The 20,261-nt window shown below is 34.9% G+C and overlaps 1 protein-coding gene and 1 non-coding gene across 3 annotated transcripts in view; one reads left to right on the plus strand and one right to left on the minus strand.

Moving 5' to 3' along the window:
* Positions 1-20,261, plus strand: part of TRIM37 (tripartite motif containing 37) — a 101,312-nt gene that overhangs the window by 64,099 nt on the left and 16,952 nt on the right. The window contains exons 19-22 of one of the 2 annotated variants that reach the window (XM_045513757.2): positions 2,057-2,362; positions 11,506-11,634; positions 11,995-12,184; positions 14,084-14,202. In XM_045513757.2, coding sequence (XP_045369713.1) covers positions 2,057-2,362; positions 11,506-11,634; positions 11,995-12,184; positions 14,084-14,202 — 744 coding nt within the window. Of the gene's footprint in view, positions 1-2,053; positions 2,363-11,505; positions 11,635-11,994; positions 12,185-14,083; positions 14,203-20,261 lie in introns of both variants that reach the window. The other variant, XM_010951041.2, reaches the window with a different exon arrangement.
* Positions 8,673-8,779, minus strand: LOC123615677 (U6 spliceosomal RNA). Its single transcript, XR_006723359.1, has one exon. It is a non-coding gene; the product is annotated as a U6 spliceosomal RNA (small nuclear RNA).

Consider the following 20,261-nt stretch of genomic DNA (forward strand, 5'->3'; position numbering starts at 1 on the left):
AACCATGTGGATTGGTACAGATTTTTGTATGTAAGTCCAGGTAGATGTGGAGTGGGAGGTGGGAGCCAGAAAGATTTATTTAGCTTCTTGGGCTGGAATACAAAAATCACTAGGATGTAATCTCCACCTTCAAGTTGTTCACATTCTGCATGTTTGTCTTCCATGTGGTAAGTGCTGCAATAGCAGTAGACTCCACGTGCTGTATACAAAGTTAGGTAAAAACTGATTCGGAAGGAGGGGAGCAGTTGGTGGTTTAGGTGCCTGAAGAAGGGGACATTTCAGATTATATCTGATGAGTTTTAGAAAACTGCCCTGGTGCGTTGGTTGACAGAGGGTTGGATGGGAACTAAGCTGCAGAGTGCTTTCACAGACATTGACTTTTCTGAGCCTTATTGCAGCCCTGTTACGTGTATATTATTGTCTTCATTTCACAAGTAAATAAATGGACTCAGAAGTTGGCAGACTTAAAGAAAGTTACAGTAACTAAATAGTAGATCTGAGACCAAGTCTTGGGTTTCTAAAATCTCTCCTAATAATTCTGTTGTGAATGCTTTCCACTGCAAGTAGCGAAATGCTGCTAATGGTAGCTTAACTAATGAAGGCACTTTATTTGTGCACATTAAGTCTGGAGGTAAGTGATTCCAGGATCATCAGATACTTAAAGGCAGGACATGGGATGTTCTTCCTGTGATTCTCTTGTTGTTTCTGCCATGGCAATAAGATGACTGTCACAGCTTCAGGCAAGATGTATTCACAGGAATGTGTCACTAGCAGGAAAGAAAAGACTAGATGGAAAAGAGACCTATTCCTGTGACACTGGAGAGCAAGGTTACTAAGATCACTGACTCTGGAGGTAGACTCCTCAGTTTGAAATCAAGCTCCTCTAATTATTGTTACCTAACACAATAAAATCTCCCTATCAGGACAGAAAATCTTTCCCTCCCCCCACCCTGACTTTTGCCTGGAATTCTTGGGTCATATGCCCACCCTAAGCACTCAAATGGGGAATGAGCTTAGACCAGTCTTGACTCACATCCTCTGAAGCTGAACAAAGGGCAGACCTAACTTCCCTGAGCACACGGCTGCCCGCCTGATTACCTGAACACAATCTGGGTTCTTTTGGCATGAGCCTAGACCCTAGAAGTGGAGGAATGGCTGTTGGACACGCTACAGTGTCTACCTTTTCCCTCTTCTATGTCAGAAGATTGTTGCAATGTGTAAACAGGTTCAGCTGTCATTCCTGTTGATAAAGGACTTTTTCTTTGCCTAGTTAGGGTACCTATTGGTACCCTGTTCGGGGGAGGAGGGGTTTTTTTTAGGTAGAAGACGATTTCTTTTTGCTTTGAGTCACTCATAATAATCTTTCATTTCCAAAATATCTGCCTCTTTTTCCCTTTTGGCAATAGAAAGTGTGTGTTTTCCTTGCTCATTCCTTTCTTTAATATTTGGGGTGGGGTAAGAAATTAAAAACAATTTCAACACTTTCTCTGGGAAGAGAGAGAAAACAATGTTAGTTTAGTGGCTGCAGAGACTCAGTGACAGGGAACTTTTTTTTAATGATAGTCCATAGCATTTAGTAGCTACATCTACATTGGGTAATAGCTCAATAAATCAACTTTTTAAATTTAGTTAGAATAGGTATTTTTGTATACTATTTATAGCATATTTGACTAAGTGTTTAGCTTCTAGGTTTATGTTTTTTTCTGTTCTTTTTTTTAAATTGTGAACATAATAAAAGCTCAGTGTAGAAAATTTGAGAGAAGTGGAGAAGTATAAAAAAAGAAAGCACAGGCAGTAGGGCAGCTTTTAGAATTAAATATATAATTCAGATTTGAGTGATTGTAATGTGACCCAGATTTTAACTTTGTGGGTGTGAATAAACTTAGGATACTTGTGTCTCTTTTTTTTCATTAATGAAATTTAATGCATGCTTTTATCACTTAAAGCACCTTAGGTTATTTACACGTCAAATTTGCTTATATATTCATAGTACAAAATCGGTTTATGAATGTTGAAGTCTATACTAACATGACTTGTCATTTTTTCTCTGAAGCAGCATATCCTCGAAAAGATAAAGACCAAAGGAAGCAACAGGCGATGTGGCGAGTTCCCTCTGATTTAAAGATGCTAAAAAGACTCAAAACTCAAATGGCTGAAGTTCGATGTATGAAAACTGATGTAAAGAATACACTTTCAGAAATAAAAAGCAGCAATGCTGCTTCTGGAGACATGCCAGCAGGCCTTCTTTCTGCTGACCAGGCAGCTCTGGCTGCATGTGGAACCGAAAACTCTGGCAGATTACAGGATTTGGAAATGGAGCTCTTGGCAAAGTCATCAGCTGCCAGTTGTTACATACGAAACTGTAAGTGAAAGAATCTTACTGATTTTATTTCTCCACGTTTCATTTGGGAAGCTAGAAGACAGGTTATTTTCAGAATAATAGTGTTTGAACATCTTTCCCGCAATGAATTAAGACTGCATATACAGCTTTTTCTCCCACCCCAAAACTGACTCTGTATTTTTTGCTATGTATCAGAGCTATTTCTTGATTTCTTATTCTATACTGGGCAACAAACAAGACAAAATCCTTAACCATGGATCTTGCATTCATGTACTCATGTGGTAAGAATCGGACATTAAAACGTACAGCCCAGTAAACATTTCAGTTGGTAAAAAGTACTGTGAGGGAAACAGCAGAGGAGTGGGATGGAAAGCGCAAGTGAGAAGTGTGCTATTTCACTTAGGGTAAGTAGTCTGAGAGCGTCTCTGAGGAGGCAGCATTTGAACTGATATCTGAAGGTTGAGAAGGTAGCAGCCATGCAAAGATCTGGGGGAAGCACTGGTTCGGGGTAAGCAGAATGGAAAATGCGAAGTCTCTAATACAGGATTTGTTCTGTGTGTTTGAAGGCTCAAAGGAAGACCAGTAGAGCTGAACATGGTGAACTAAGTAAGCAGAGGTAAATAATAGGAGAGAAATCAGAGGTGGGCAGTTCCTAGATCAGGTAGGGTCTTAAGAAGACTTCAGGGAGGAGTTTGAGTTTTATCCTGATTTTAGGAGAATTCTTTAGAGAATAAAAATCAGGGAAGTGTTTGCGATCTGATTTACCTTTTACAAAGATTACTTTGCTTTTTGTGTGGAGAGGGGTCTGAAAAAGGTTGAGAGTGGGAGTTGTGAGACCAATAAACAGCCTGTAACAATAGCTTGTGTGATATACGATGACTTATTCTGGACTTGACTACACTGGGTAGGTGGGCTTGCTCATTGTCTAGCAGCCTTTCTTGACTGAGGTCCCATCTTTCTTAATTCTCCCAAGGATGGGTATATGGCTAGTACTATTCTAGATACGTAGGAGAGAAGTTAATCTAGTACATACAGTGGATATTTTAGACCAGGAGGACTCAATTATTTCCCACAACCCTAGTAAGAAAGGTTTTAGGGAAAGAAAAAACTCAGAATGATGTTAAAGTTTTTGGTCTATGCATCTTAGTGACTGGTGGTGTCTTTAATTGAAATGCATATCAAACAAGGAAGAATCAGGTGTGGGGATTGTGGGTCATAGGGGCAGGAAGTCAGGAATTCTTTGTTAAACATGTTAGGGTTTGCAGGGGGAGGGTATAGCTCAAGTAGTAGAGTGCACGCTTGGCATGCGTGAGGTCTTAGGTTCAATCCCCAGTGCCTCCATTAAAGAGTAAATAAACAAACAAACAAACAAACCTAATTACCCCTCCCAAATAAATAAATAAACATGTTAAGGTTTGAGGTATCTTAGTGAAATGTCTCATAGGCAGTTGAACACTACATAAGCCTGAAGCTTATGAGGTTAAAGTTGGATATAAACAGATAGGAGTCACTGGTATCAGATGCTGTTTAAAGAAAGCCAGAGGTTAAATGGAGAAGAGGAATTTTGGCTCTGGGGCACTTAAACATTTAAAAGCCTTGTAACGAAGGGGAGGCTCATGAAGGAAATTGAAAAGAGCAATCATTAAGGTAGGAGAAAAATCAGAAGGACTGATATCTCAAAAATTTTTTTAAAAAGGATCTCAAAAAGAAATAGAGTGGTCATACCATTGAGGTGTCAAAATGAAGGGTGGGTGGCCCTTTTAAGAGCCATTCGCATGGAGAGGGGTATAGCAGAAGTGACTGAGATGAGAAACTGGGCATGATTGCTCAGCTCATTCAAGAAGTTTCATAATAAATTGGGTGGTACCTGGAGGGGGTACGGAGTCAAGAGTTTGTTGTTATCTGTGTGTTGTATTCATTTTCTTAAGCATATATCCTTTTTTTTTTTTTTTGGTGGTAAAATATATGTAACATAAAATTTACAATTTTAACTATTCTTTGTTGTATAATTCAGTGGCATTGAGTACATTCACATTGCTGTACAGTCATCACCACTGTCCATCTCTAGAACTTTTCCATTACCCGAAAGCGAAATTCTATATCCATTGAACAGTAACTTGCCACTCCCCCTTTCCCCTACCCTCTGGTAACCACTGCTCTACATTCTGTTTCTATAAACTTGACTACTGTAGATATCTCATGTAAGTGGAGTCATAAAATATTTGTCTTTTTGTGTCTGACTTATTTCACTTTAACATAATATCTTCAAGTTTCATCCATGTTGTAGCATGTGTCAGAATTTCATTCCTTATGAAGGCTGAGTAATATTCCCTTGTATGTATGTATGAACTACATTATGTTTTTCCATTTATCTGTTGATGGATATCTAGGTTGTTTCTACTTTTTGGCTGTTGTGTGTGTGTTAATAATGTGGCTGTGAACATGGATGTGCAAATATCTGCTTGAGTCTGTGCTTTCCATTTTTGGGGGTATATTCCTAGAATGGGATTGCTGGCTCATATTTTAATTCTGTGTTTAATTAAAAAAATTTTTTTTAATCATGGTAAATTTTACCACATTTTGTTAAACAAAACTTACTATCTCACTCTTTAATCGTACTTGTTTTATAATACCAGTGCTCCAACCCCTGAGCTATGGAGCCAGCTGCTAAGTGTACTTGTTTATTAATGGCACTAAGTACAAGCACATTGTTGTGCTGCCAGCACCACCATCCATCCACAGAACTTTTTTTATGTTGCAAAACTGAACTTTATACCTGTTAAACAATAACTTTCCCTTCTCCCCTTATCCTCTGGCAGCCACCATTTTGCTTTTTGTCTCTGATTTTGATTACTCTAGGTACCTCATATAAGTGGAAAAATACAGTATTTGCCCTTTTGTGGTTGGCTTGCTTCATTTAGCATAATGTCCTCAAGGTTCATCCATATTGTAGCATGTGTCAGAATTATTTTCCCTTTCATGGCTGCATAATATTCCTGTGTGTGTGTGTGTGTGTGTGTGTGTGTGTGTGTGTGTGTGTGTGTGTACACGTACGTACCCATTTGTTTACCCATTCATTTTTTTCTTTTGTTTTTGGATTTGTTATTCTTTTTTTTTTTTAATTTTATTTTTTATTGAAGTGTAGTTTATTTACAATGTTAGTTTCAGGTGAACAGCAAAGCAATTCAGTTATACATATACATGCATATATATATATACACACATATAGTTTCAGTTCTTTTCAATTACAGCTTATTATAAGAAATTGAATATAGTTCCCTGTGCTATACAATAGGTGCTTGTTTTATCTGTTTTATCTATAGTAGTGTGTATCTGTTAATCCCAAACTCCTGATTTATCCCTTGAGTTGGCACCTACTTTTTGGCCGTTGCAAATAATGCAGCTATGAACATGGTTGTTTGTTTCTTTGAGACCCTGCTTTTAGTTTTCTTGAACATATAATATATAACCAGAAGTGGAATTACTGGATCATATGGTAATTCAATTTTTAATTTTTTGAGGAACACCGCCATATTGTTTTCAACATAGAGGTTGTACCATTTTACATTCTCACCAACAGTGCACAAGTGTTCCAATTTCTCCACATCTTCCCCAACACTTATTCTTTTCTTTTTTTTTTTTTTAAATAATATCCGTACTAATGGATGTAAATCATTGTGGTTTTGATTTCCATTTCCTTCATGATTAGTGATGTTGAGAGAGCATCTTTTCGTGTATTCATCAGTCATCTTTATATATCTTTTTTGGAGCAGTGTCTGTTCAAGTCCTTTGCCCATATTTGAATTGGATTGGTTTTCTGTTTTTTGAGTTTTAAGAATTCCCTGTATATTCTTGATGTTAATCCCTTATCAGATACGTGTTTGCAAATACCTTCTCCTATTCTGTGGATTGTCTTTTCATTCGGTTGATAGATTCGTTTGATGCTAAACATTTTAAATTTTGATGTACAATTTATCTATTTTTTTCTTTTGTTGCCTGTGTTTTTGGTGTCACATGCCAAGAAAGCATTGCTAAACCCAACATTGTGAAGATTTTCCCCAGTGTTTTCTTCTTTTGAGTTTTATAGTTTTAGCTCTTTATAGATGTCTTGGATCCATTTTCAGTTCATTGTTGTATATGGTGTTAGATAAAGGTCCAGCTTTATTTTTGTGTGTGTGGGTGTGCTGTTTTCCCAGGATCATTTGTTGAAAAAACTTTCCTTTCCTCTTGAATGGTCTTGATACCATTGCTGAAAATCATTTGGCCATGTGTGCAAGGATTTATTTCTGGACTTTCCATGCATGTGTTTGTTAAAATTGGATATATTAATGCTTGGTACTAATCTAGTGAAGATGAATAAGAGAAGGGATAATTGCCAAATACATATAATTCTCTTAAAGATGACAGTTTAATAGAAAAATGAATAAAGGTTATGATTAGGCCATTAACATAAGAAATACAAATGGACAGTAAATGTATGAAAAGATACTCAACCGTATCTAGTTGTCAGGGAAACGACAATTTAAAACCAAAAGAAATAATGCTTTTTGTTGGATTTTTGTGCAGAGCTTTTGTTACTTGTTTCTGCAAATACCTCCCCACCATTGTCACTTGTTTGTTTTTGTTTTTTTTCTGCCAAACATGAAGTTTTAAATTTTTTATTTTTGAAATCTATTAATAATATTCATGGTTTGCGAGTTTGATGTTTTTATTTGGAAGGCCTTTTCAACTATAGTTTATAAAAAAAACACTTATTTTCTTCTGGCTTTGTTTTTAAGTTTTTTACATTTAGGTCATTATTCCGTGTATAATTTATTTTCTTTGATGGTGTGTGAAGTGAGTTCAGTGATTTGTTTTCTCCTGTAAATGAAACATGGTTTTTGAAGAATCTACTCTGTCCAACAGTATGAAATTTATCCTTTATATTATAGACCAAAGTCCTATATTTTCATGGTTGTTTTTAAATTCATATGGGTTGAAGCAGTTAAAATTGCCAATATGCAACTTTTTTTTTACATACAAAAACAGCAATTTGATACTGTTCAACTAAATATTTGTTGTGTTGTCTACCAGACCTACACTTTTTTTTCAAACTATTATAGTTTTATAGTCTGTTATATTGTATTATGTTTGCCTTCATTTTATTTTTGTTTTCAGAGTGTCTTTGATGGTTCTTACACATTTACTCTTCTAGAAAAAACATTTTAACTGGAATTGTGTTACATTTAATGCATTAATTGACTTTTAATTTGGGGAACTGACATCTTCTCAGCACTAAGGCATTCACATCTAGGAGTATGGTAGTTCCGTTTATCAGGTCATCTGTTACATACGTATACTTCTTCAGAGCTTTAGTTTTCTTCATATAAATTCTGTATATGTTTTGTTATATTCATTTCTAGATATATTATAACTTAGGCTGCTATTGTGAATGGAATCTCTTCCTCCCCTCTGGAATGTTTTCTAATTATTTGTTATGGACATATAGGAAGACTATTGGTTTTATATGTTTATCTTATATTCAGCCCACTTAGTGAAAATTTTTAATTCTGAGTTTTTCAGTCAATTGTATGGAATTGTCTAAGTAGACAGTCATATCATCAGCAATAATCATAGTTTGTCCACACCTTTCCTGCTTATTTACTTTTGATATTGTGTTGTCGAGGCTGGGACCTCAGAACAATTTAACTAATAGCAATAATAGAATTTTTATAGTATTTCCAACCCTATTTAAGAATTCCTTTAGTTTTTTTTACCTGATTAAGTTCAAATTTTGCTGTTTGTTTCGATGCATAATTTTCATCAAGTTGAAAGATAAATCCTTCCATTCTTAACAAGAGTGGCAGTAATGATTATCATTTACTAAGTGTTTATTTTTTGCCAGGTATCTTAACTATTCTAAGTCAAATGTTTTAACTCACTGAATCCCAACAACAACTCTATGAAGAAAGTTATTTTTATCCCCAATTCACAGATAAAGAAACTGAGGCATGGGAGCAATCAAAGGTCCTCAGAGTTTGATGGTGGTAATCGCAGAGCCAGGAACTGGAACTTTAGAGCCTATGTTCTCCCATTACACCAAACTACCTCTTTTCCTAGTTACTAAGGGTTTTTTTTAAATCAAGAAGTTGTATAGAATTACATCAAATGCGTTTTTGTCATCCGTCAAAATAATCATGTTATTTTGCCCTATTACTTTGTGAACAAAGAGAATTACATTATATATCTAACATTGACCATTCTTGAAATTCTAGAATGAATCTTTCTACTTGGTTATGGTTTGTGATTTTTAATTAATTAATTATTTTAATTGAAGTATAGCCAGTTTACAAAAAATACGAAATGCTTCACAAATTTGCATGTCATCCTTGCACAGGGGCCATGCTAATCTTCTGTGTATCGTTCTAATTTTAGTATGTGTGCTGCCAAAGTGAGCACTGTAATTTTTTAATATACAGTTGACCCTGAAACAACATGGGTTTGACCTGTGTGAGTCCTCTTACCTGCAGATTTTTTTTTTTTTCCAATAAATCCTCAGTTGGTTTAATCAGTGGGAGCTGAACTGGGGATAAGAGGGCTGAATATAAAGTTATACCCAGTTTTTTGACTCTGGAGAGTTGGCACCCCTAGTCCCTGTATTGTTCAAAGGTTAACTGTACTGCTATGCTCAGTTTGCTAATACTTTACTTAGGATTCTTGACTATGTAGTCATGAGTAATATCGAGCTATATAGTTTCATTACACTATCCTTAACCCATTTGAGTTCCTATTTTACGCCAGCCTCATAGAGTAAATTCAGGAGCTTTTGCCCTTTTCTATGCTGTTAAAATTTAACATGTTATCTGCTCGTTAAAAGTTTAATGAACCTCACTGAAAAAACTAGGAGTTCTTTCAGGAATAGAACTTTTAACAGCCTTTTTCATTTTTAAGTGTGTATTGGTCTCATATTTCTGCCAATTCTTAAATCAATTTTTGTAATTAATTTTCTTACAAAATTACTCATTTTATTAGATTAATGCATTGGTATAAGGTCCCTTATTCTGTTCCCTTAAAGTTTAAAAACTTCCTCTGAATATTGGGTGTTAACTTGTTCAGTTATGTCATTGCTTATTTGTATTCTTTTATTTTTTCCCTTGATTTGAATTGCTAGAGGCTTATTCATTTTATTCATCTCTTCAAAGACCTAATACTTAGATTTATTACATCTACTGCTTTCTGTCTATTATTATGTTAGTTTTTGCCTTTGTTTCTGTTAATGCATCTTGTATTCATTTTTTTCCTTAACCAATATTTTATGTATACTTTGCAGTGGAAAAATTGATCATAATTTTTTCTTAGAGCATCCTTTCTTCCCTTTTTTTTTTTTCAAATATACAATTCAGCAGTTGTGTGACAATTATCATTATCTAAGTCTAGGACATGTTCAACACTTCTCTCCCATAAACTCCATACTCATAAGCCGTTGCTCCCCATCTTCCCCTCCCCTAGCAACCACTAATCTATTTTGTCTGTATGGATTTGTTTCTTCTGGACTTGTCATATAAATGGAATCACACAATATGAATGCCTTTTATATCTGGTTTCTCTAACTTAGCATAATGTTTTCATCTATGTAGTAGCATGTATTTCAATTCTTTTTTATGGCTGAATGATACTTCATGGTATGTCTGTACCACTTTTTGTTTGATCTACTCATCAGTTGATGGGGACTTGGGGGTTTGTTTTGTTTTTCTGTGTTTTTTTTACTTTTGGGTAATTATGAATAGTGAAGCTGTTTGAACATTCATATACAATTTTTTGTGCATTTTTTTTTTATCCTAAGTATATGCTTAACAGTGAAATTGCCAGGTTATATGGGAACTACGTTTTACTTTTTGAGGCAGTGCCATACTGTTTCCAAAGTAACTGCACCGTTTTACATTCTCCAGCAGAGTATAGGGGTTCCAGTTTCTCCGTATCCTTATCAACACTTGTTATTTTCCATGGTTTTTGTTTTTGTTTTTGTTTTCTTTGCTCATTGAATTATCTTGGCCTCCTTGTCAAAAACTAATTGACCATAAATGTAAGGATTTATTTCTGGAGTCTAAATTCTGTTTCATTAATCTGTATTTCTATCTTATACCAGTACCACAATCTTCATTACTATAGTTTTATAGCAAATTGTGAAATGAGAAGTGTGAGTCTTCCATTCAAGATTGTTTTGGGGTATTCTGGATCTTAGACATTTTTCTATGAATTTTAGGGTCAGCTTGTCAATTTCTGCAAAAAAAAAAAAGGTGATTGAAATTTTTATAGAGGTTGTGTTGAATCTGTCTTATAGATCAAGTTTGGGAGTATTACTGTGTTAACAATATTAAGTCTTCCAGCCAATGAACATGAAGTATTTTTCCTATCTTCTTTATACTCCTTTCAGTAATGTATGATAGTTTTCAATGTACAAGCCTTACATTTCTTTGTTAAATATTTCTGTAAGTATTTTATTCTGTTTGATGCTACTGTAAATGGAACTGTTTTCTTAATTTCATTCTGGGATTATTCTTTGCTGATGTATAAAAAGACAATTATTGCTCTTATATCATCCTACCTTACTGACTCTGTTTATTATCTTTTAGTGCATCTCTTCTACTTTCTTTTAATTTCTTTTTATTATTTTTCTAAGTTCTTGAGTCTGCATGTTGGGCCATTTAGTTTCTTTTTTTTTTTAATTAATTTGTTGTAAGGCTGTACATTTTCTTCTAATTACTGTTTTAGCTACAGACATCTTGAAGTATTATAATTGTGGTTCATTTCTTTCAGCACTGATTTACTTTTTCATCCAGTAGTATTTTACAGTTTCCAAGTGCTTTGAGTTTTTTTGTTGTTGTTAATATTTAATTTAATTGCATTGAGATTGGAGTTCATGTCTGGTATGATTTTTCTGTTGGAGTTAACTGATGTTTTTCTACTTTTGTAAGTGAAGACTGCTCCACAAACAGCAAAACAGGAATACTTTTGGCAAAAAACTCCAAATAAACCAGTTGGGACCAGAGTGTTCTGTTTATTTTTGGACACTGTAGATGGAATACCTTCCCTGTATGATAAGATTAAACCTTTCTCTGACTGCCTAGGTAATGAGTTTTGTGCTATTTTATCATAATCAGAAATGTTTTTAAATGTCTTTGCAGCCACAAGTAAGAAGAGTAATTCACCCAAGCCAGCTCGGTCCAGTATAGCAGGTAGTCTGTCACTTCGAAGAGCAGTAGACTCTGGGGAAAATAGCCGTTCAAAAGGAGACTGTCAAACTTTGTCTGAAGGTAAGTTTGGAGAGTTCAGAACGTAATTTTGGTGGGTAGATGTCTGTTATTTGAAATTGATCTTATGGTATAGCTCCAGACCTCTAAAGGCACCAAAATAGCTGAAACTTAATTTGAAAGTTCCTTGATCACGCAACAGGATAGAGCCATCAGGAAGAAAATGCAACCATTAGACTCCATATTCTGGACTCCTGAATTTTAAATACCTGGCATCAGAAAGACTGGGATATACATTAAAATTGTTTTTGACTTATCCTACAGTTTAAAAATGTAGGTAATAGTGAGATCTCCTAACATGGAAGCTAGAGAGAGAACTTTTTGTTTGTTTGCCTTCTTTCTGAATATCTTCCTCTTCTGTAGGCTCCCCGGGAAGCACTCAGTCTGGGAGCAGGCATAGTTCTCCCCGAGCCTTGACACAGGGCAGCATCAGTGACATTCTGCCGAAATCTGAAGACCGGCAGTGTCAAGCTTTGGATTCAGGTGCTCTTGTGGTTGCGGTTTTTAATGGCTTACCTACGGTGGAGAAAAGGAGAAAAATGGTCACCTTGGGGTAAATTAAGTTCTTTTGTTTATGTAATGGAATAATAGCTACTAGCTTTGGCACTTGAAGTCTGCAACATAATGAACAAAATTAATTTCCACTTTGTTAATTTTTTAGTATTAAAATGTAACTTTTAAAATATCAGAGACCTTACTTTTTTTTTCCCTCAACAGAATGAGATAGTACCAGAAATTCAGTCTAAATATATTAGAGCTCATTTTCACTAATTTTAATAATGTTGTTTAACCTTGTGTGAACTCTTTGTGAGATTTTTGTGTCAACTTTTTTCCCCATCTGTTCCACACTTTTCAAAGACATTTGTGCTGGGCTGTATTATGTCCCATAGGTCTTTTGCACATATTTTGTTTGGAGTATAGCGCTTCTAGCAGTTGTATTTTAACACTACTTTTCTGTTTTTAATCTCACCTTTTTTCTCTCATCTTATTAAAGTGTCTTTAAAACACATAGTTGGAATTTCCCAAAAGGGGAAATACATATTGTCAGTACCTTTATCTCTCTCCCAGGAAACAAACTCAGATCCCAGCCATGCCAGTTAAACTTCCATTCATTCAAAGGAGTGTGATTGTGGAATGTGCTGTCTGTGAATGTGCTAGTCGGGCCATTAATATCCATCTGCTGATCTATTCTATGGATATTAAATACATCTCTAATTTCAAACAATGGAATAGTTCTACCTTGGAGACTTTGAAAAGAAATCTGAATTAAATTTAGAGAAAGATTAATATTCCTTAAGTTTACTTAATTTTATACAGTTTTAAGATCTGGATAAATTACCAAATACAAAAGAACAGCTGGTGCCATAGTTTTCTGTTCTAGCTCTAATTTAAGCAGTGGAAAGTTGTTACAGTCATTGGAGATTGTCTTGCCCTCCCCCATTACCTAGCCTGGTTTTATACATGTTTCTTTCAAGGTGAAGCTGCAACTTGTTTTTATATTTTATTTGTTATGGAGATATTTATATCTGCCTTTAGTCATAAAGATTAAATGTGTATGAATGTACATCTTTTTCTAGACTGTAAAATCCTTTATAAATGTGTAAAGCTCATAGCTATAACCCTCATTTTACAGTTAATTATGTTGCCAGGCTGGCTCGTGGTGTTTTCCAGCTTGTCTTTTTTTTTTTTCCTTGCCTGATTTAAAGTAGTGTAAGCAAAAATTTTAAATACTAATAATAAATGGTTCAAAAATGGAAGTATTATTAACAAAGAATATTAAGTTAAAATTTCCCCATCTTTGTCTCCCATCTGCTTTGTTTTCCAACTCCCTGCCCACATACATTGCTGTTCTTAATTTTTTTAATTTAATTTAATTTAAAAAATATTTTTGTTGTTTTTTGGTCTCTCTTTTTTTTCTTTCTGTTTTTTGGTTTTTCGGTTCTTAATTTTTTATATATGTTCTGTCTTCTCAGTTTTTAGGTATGTTTAAGTAGCTGTTACTATATGGCTTTTTAAATACAAAAAGTGCACCTTGTTTTTGCACTCAGTATATTTCAAAAGTTGTTCGATGTTGGTGAGGACGAATTATTTAGGGCTTCTGTTTATATTGATTTTAAATTGAAACTCTTATTAAGATAACTGTAGATTCACATGCAATTATAAGAAGTAATAGAGCGTGTGTACCTTACCCAGTTCCCCCAATCATAACAATTACAAAACTCTGATACATTATCACAGGATATGGACAGTAATGTAATCCATGACTTTATAACTTTTCATTGTGAATCTTCTAGTGAATGTTTTGAAAATAAAACTTGAAATTTAGTACTAAACACCAGTGCCCTGTTCTCTCCTTAGTTTGATATTCAGTTTCTGGGCAAGAAGAAAATCTAGATTATTGTATCACTGATTAGTTATACAAAAATATCAGGTTATTTTCTCTCTCTTTGAGGACTAATGCTAAAGGATGTCGTCTGGAAGGAATGCAAATGACTGATTTGGAAAATAATTCTGAAACTGGGGAATTACAGCCTATACTACCTGAAGGAGCTTCAGCTGCCCCGGAGGAAGGTAAGGAAGTGATAAAGTCATTAATTAGGTTGGAGGCGGAATAGTGATCTTTTTCTGGTGTAGTGGGGAGTGGTTGGTTTAATAATACAGTTACTGAGACATTATCTACTGTCCTACCTGTTTGATCTGAAAACAGCATTCATTGTGCCACTGTGTTTGATTTACTAGGACATTAAGCACAGGGGAAGGCAAAATGGATAACTGCATAAAAGGACATGTCTTACTAGAAGGCGCATTTACAGGGGGGAGAATCTGCAGATACTTCATCGGCTCATTTATTAAATGTTATGCCACCTACATGATAGGCATTGAAGTCTTGCTAAATATGAAAAGATGTAATTGCATATGTTCACTATCTTATGGGGAAAACATGCCCCCAAACAACTAATTAGAATATTAAATATTAAGTACCTTGTCTTTTGGGGGAGGGGGTTGGAGGTAATTCAGTTTATTGATTTATTTACTTTTTTTTAGAGGAGATATTGGGGATTGAACCCAGGACACCTCATGCATGCTAAGCATGAGCTCTACCACTTTGAGCTCTACCTTCCCCCAAGTACCTCGTCTTTTAAAGTCAGTCTTCATTAATGTTTGTAGATTGCTTTGGTCTTATACGAGTATTTCAAACTTTATCTGTTTAAAAAATCCTTTATGGTAACCGACTTCAACTCTGCCAATTCATTCTCTGTTACATTTCTAGTATTCTTCTACATGTTCTTCCAGGTTCATTATTCTTTTTTCCAGGTTCATTATTCTTTATCTAAAAGCATAGAAGATACTGTGTAATTTTGAGTAACAGAAGGTCTTGAAACAAGGCTGTGTGTGCTGCCCTTGCTTGTCCTTTATATGTTAGCAGGAAAGCATGTCAGTCAACTTTATTACTAATATTTGACATTGAAATTTATTTCATTTCTCAGTGAAACTCTGCCACTTATCACCTGTGCAGTCATTTGAATTTCAACGACTGGTGAATTGTAGCTCAAAGCATACATAAAGATGCCAGCATCTACCTCTGGCTGCCCTGTGAGAATGTGTGTGGGTGGTGGCATTTTCAGGTTTTTCAGTTGAAGAACACTAAACATTTTGGTTTTCCCTCTTAGTTGGTGCTCCTGTGGCGGGCAGCATTATTTCAGTAGAAGAGATTAAATGGAAAGGAGTTTTAGAGTGAACTGTTGATTTTTAAAACATTAAGGAAAAAAATTATGATTGATGATCTTTATAGAAAGAATCTGTGGGAATGAGTTAGTTTCCATGTATTTATACATACTGGTTATAAACTGTAGTGCCTTAAATTTTTATAGCATGTGCTGGAATTATAGGCTCCTTTTATTTATTCAGCATTTATGAAATGCTTCTAATTTGCCTGGCATTATATTTGGTGCTGGTGATAAAGTAATTCCTGAACCTACTGTTTAGTTCAGGGTTTCTCTCCCTTGGCACCACTGACATTTTGGGCCAGCTGATTCTTTGTTGTAGGGGGCTTCCCTGTGCATTGTAGGATGTTTAGCAGCATCCTTGGCTTTAACAAAACACTAGGTGCCGGTAGTACCTCCTCTGAATTACAGTAACCAAAATGTCTCCAGACATTGCCAAATGTCCCCTGGGAGGCAAAACCATCCTCTAAAACTGTTGAGAACCACTGGTTGAGTTGAATAACTCTCAGTCAAGGGTGACAACTCCTCAAGAATCACTTGCCAGAATAGGTCACAGTTACAAATGGGAGGGAGCAAGTTGTAGTTCTCAGATATGCTGAATATATGTGTTGGTGGGAGGGGGCAGGGAGAGCCATTCAAAACCACTGGTCAGGTGTTGGAGGCCAGTTAATAACCAATTATAAAATGATGAATGTTGTGATAGGATATATAGGGAGCTCAAATAGCAGATATGTAATAATAGAAATAATAGATAATATTTGTAAGTCCTCGTTATGTGTTAGAGACTGCTAAAAGCTTTACCAGTATTATCTTACATTTTCTTAATACAGCCCTACATGGTAGTTACTTTATTATCTTCATTTTACAGATGAGTAGGCAGACACCTAGAGATGTAACTTATTTTACTCAAAGTCACAGAGCCAATGCTTTTAACTGTCACGTCTCTACTAACCTAGTCCACCCTTGGAAAGATTATCCTAAGGGATGAGTTTGAGTTAGGTGAAGATGGGGCCAGAGTGGAGGCAGAGGTCAGATCATGAAGAGTTGCTCTGTATGTCTAGCTAGAATTTGGACTTTGTCCTTTAAATGGGATCTAAGCAAGAAATTAGATAATAAAATTAAACATTCCTACTCTAGCTACGTTGAGGGGAATGGATTTGAGGGAGTAGGATGGCATGTGGAACCCTGTGGACAGGAAAACTGGTTAGAAGCATGTTAAAGTATGTGAGGGATGACTTGGACTTTTAAATTTCAGCCTTCACCTCATAAATTCACATTATCTCAGAATTGTTTCTAGGTAAATAGCTAGAGGTTAGACATTGCAATGTATGGGGCAAGGCACACAGCAAATAGCTTGTGACCTATTGCTTCACAGTGGCTAGTTTCATTTCCAAAAAATGAAAGTGTATGACCTTGTATTTACTCCCTCTCACTGATGGCAGTGGTTTGTACAGGACCTGGTGACCAGCAGGCCAGTTTTAAGCTAGAGGTCAAGAGACCTATTTGTCTTTCTCACTACATTCACAAAGCTAGGGAACTTCAGATTGCAGGACTTAGTAAAAGACCAAGCAGTATTTTCTTGCAGGAATTCCCTTTCAACATTTCTTAAGAAATACATGTTTTCCTAAATCCTGAGAAAAATGAGTCAAGAAATCAAAAAAAAAAAAATTATTCTGATTCTCCTGTTAGAGTTATTCTTAACAGTCAGCACAGAAACATGACTACTTTGAAGGAATTCCCTTATGGTAAGTTGAAAGTATAAACTGGAAATGCTGGTACCTGAAATCAAAGGCTAAGATCAACAGGAGCACCTTGGAAAGAAGCAATTGTGATCAAATCAGTCCTGGTTACAGATATTGTCATTTTATAAGGATGTGTTCATGGCCCTGTCTGCTGCTGTGTAAATATTAATGAGTCTATATTGAACTGTATAGGAGTTTCATGAGTGGTGTTCCAAGACATAGGAAGTTTTGGAAGCAGAATAATTCTGTATATTGGCATTTTTGACATGTGAGTCTATGTAGTGCTATAAACTTTGCTAAGAGTTCTAAATGTTACATTATTCAACTGTTAACACAATAATGTTCAGAGCATTTTTCAGGATTTTAATATTCATTGTAAGCTACAGTTCTTGAAAATACTACAAACTAAATTTAAAAAATTTAAAGATACATTGTAAGTATTTAAATAACTTAAGATTTTGAGAATTCCTGAGAATTCCAATTCCTTTTTTGTGACTCCTGGAGTTTAATGTATGTCAGGAATTCAGAAACCATAGTACCAAGAGGCCAAATTTGTGTCTAGAATTTCAAGTTGTTGGGTTTAGGGTTCTCAGCAACAGTTCCTCGAAGGGCCACAAGATGGAGATGATGCTTCATGCAAGTAGGTGGTTTGGTCTGTAATGTGTCACTTTTGACTTCCTAGAGCAGGGAAGCTTTTTCCTTTGCTCAGGAAGGAGATTTCATTTATTCATACATACATACATACATACATACATCATTTCAAACATCCATACATCCAGCCTATATCTTCAGAATATTTAAGGGAGAAATAATGCTACACAATACTACACAAACGCTTCTTGAAAACAGAAGAGGAAAAATTCACCAATAAAGCCATCAGGGGCTGCAGTTTTCTTTGTTGGAGTTTTTTAAACTATTAAATTCCATTTCCTTAATAGTTAAAGTACCTATTTAGATTATCTATTTTTACCTGAATGATTTTGGTATTTTGTGTCTATCAAATAATGTTCATTTCATCTGTGTTCTTGATTTGATGAGCATTAAGTTTTTTATAGTGTTCCATTTTTATCTAAGATGTCTGTAGAATCTGTAGTGATGTCCCCTCTTACATTCCCAATGTTACTAGTTTTGTTTGCTCTCTTTTTTCTTAGTCTGCCTAGGAACCTTTCTGTTGTATTTACCTTTCCAAAGGACTGTCTTCTTATTTTGTTGATTTCTCTATTCTTTCCTGCTAATTTTATTTCTATTTATTTCCTTTCTTTTACTTTAGTTTATTTACTCTTTTTTTCTAGTTTCTTAAAGTAGATGCTTAGGTCATTAATTTGAGGCCTTTTTCTCTTCTAATGTAAGTGTTTAATGCTATAAATTTCTCTTTAAGCACTGCTGTTGCCACATCCCTAAACTTTTGATATGTTGTAATTTTATTTTTATTCGATTCAGAGTACTTTTCATTAATTCTGAAAAATTCTCAGCCATTTTCTCCTTTTGTCTCTCCTTTGCTGTCCCTATGGCTGTCTAGTTGATACAGTTTGAACTATTATACTCTTTTATCCCCTTGTTTCATAGTATCTTTTATGTAATAGTCATTTTTCTTTAATATTCTGGTTAATTTTATCAGTTCTATCTTTAAGTTTTTCAACCTTGTCTAAATTCATCTATTCTTTTTTTTCTTTTTGTCTTAAATTCATCTATTATTTTAACTTTAATGACTGTATTTCATTTCTGGAAAGTCTATTTAGTAATTTTTTTAAATCTATACTTTTTTCCACATTAAACTGAATTGTGTAAAAAAAAACTGAATTGTGTAGTCTCTCTCAGGTGATTTTATGAAAAACTTGTGTTATTGTCCTATTTGTATATCTGCTTGACTCTTACGTCAGGTGGATTGTCTGCCTTGTTTGTAAATTTTGATTAGAATATAGCGTTCTGAGGGAAAGGTATAGCTCAAGTGGTACAGCGCATGTTTAGCATACGTGAGGTCCTGGGTTCAACCCCCAGTACGTCCTCTAAAAATAAATTAATCTAATTACCTACCCCCAAAATAAAATAATTAAATAATACAATGATAAATAAAATACTAAAGAAAATAGACAACTCTTTTTTTTTTTTTAAAGAACATAGCTTTCTGAGACTTTTTCTCTCCCTTGTGAGAATTCCTTTTTTTTCTTTCTTTTTTTTTTTTTTTTTTTTTCCACTTTCTTTTTTCCTGTGGTAATTCTTGTGACCTGGATTGTGGAAGCTTCCCACCAGAGAGGTCTTTTAAATATGTTTCAAGAGTGTTCACGAGCCTTTTTATATCTGCTTTAATCTGTGTTAGATAATTCCAACATCTCTGTCATCTCAGCATTGTTGTTTGCTGCTTGTCTTCACCTGGTTTTTCATATGCTGAAGCAATTTTAAATTGCATTCTAGACATTTTTAATACGATGTCATGAGACTCTGGGTGTTGTTTAAATTTGCCCATTTGTTGGTATTTCAAATTCTGGTCTACACCAGTATGCCTATTCCTATTTACTTTTCGGAGTCCTTAAATAGCCACTTCCTGCATTCTGTCCAGGTTTTTTTAACTGCACTTAGTGGGAAAGATGGAGTGGAATGGGCTTATTCCATGTTACCTGGAACCTTCCCTCCAGAGGATTTTATGTTTGCTTTATTCAGATAACACTAGCTCCTGACCAATTTTTATGTTAATTTCTTAAGATTTGAACCTCAGCTTTCAATCTCAAACTTAAATTAAGCACACAGGCCTTAGTTTGAATTTTGAGGTGAGCTGAGCCTAGAAACAAGACAAAATTCCTTGCCATCTTCCTGTGCCAGTAGGCAGAATTTTCTAGTTTATTCTTTTAATAAGAATTTTAGCTATGTGCAGAGACTGGAGTTTTAGTCTCAGTTTCATCCCTCTTTCTGTGGTGGATCCAAGTTTTTTTTTTCCTATCCCCAAAGGAGTGTTAAAGGCCTTCACATCAAGCTCTCGGGCAACTGCATCTACCCCAGTAGTTTTCTTTTTGTTTCTATACCTTTGGGTTTCCCTTCTTTCTTTTAAATGTGGCTGTTCATTAAAGTAATTTTTAAGTTTATATTTTATCTAGCATTTATAAAGGTTTGCAGCAGAAGGATTTTCAGATTTTCTTGATCACTCTCATTGAAATAGAAGTACTTTCTA

Source organism: Camelus bactrianus, chromosome 16 (assembly GCF_048773025.1).
Source record: "Camelus bactrianus isolate YW-2024 breed Bactrian camel chromosome 16, ASM4877302v1, whole genome shotgun sequence".
NCBI lineage: Eukaryota > Metazoa > Chordata > Mammalia > Artiodactyla > Camelidae > Camelus > Camelus bactrianus.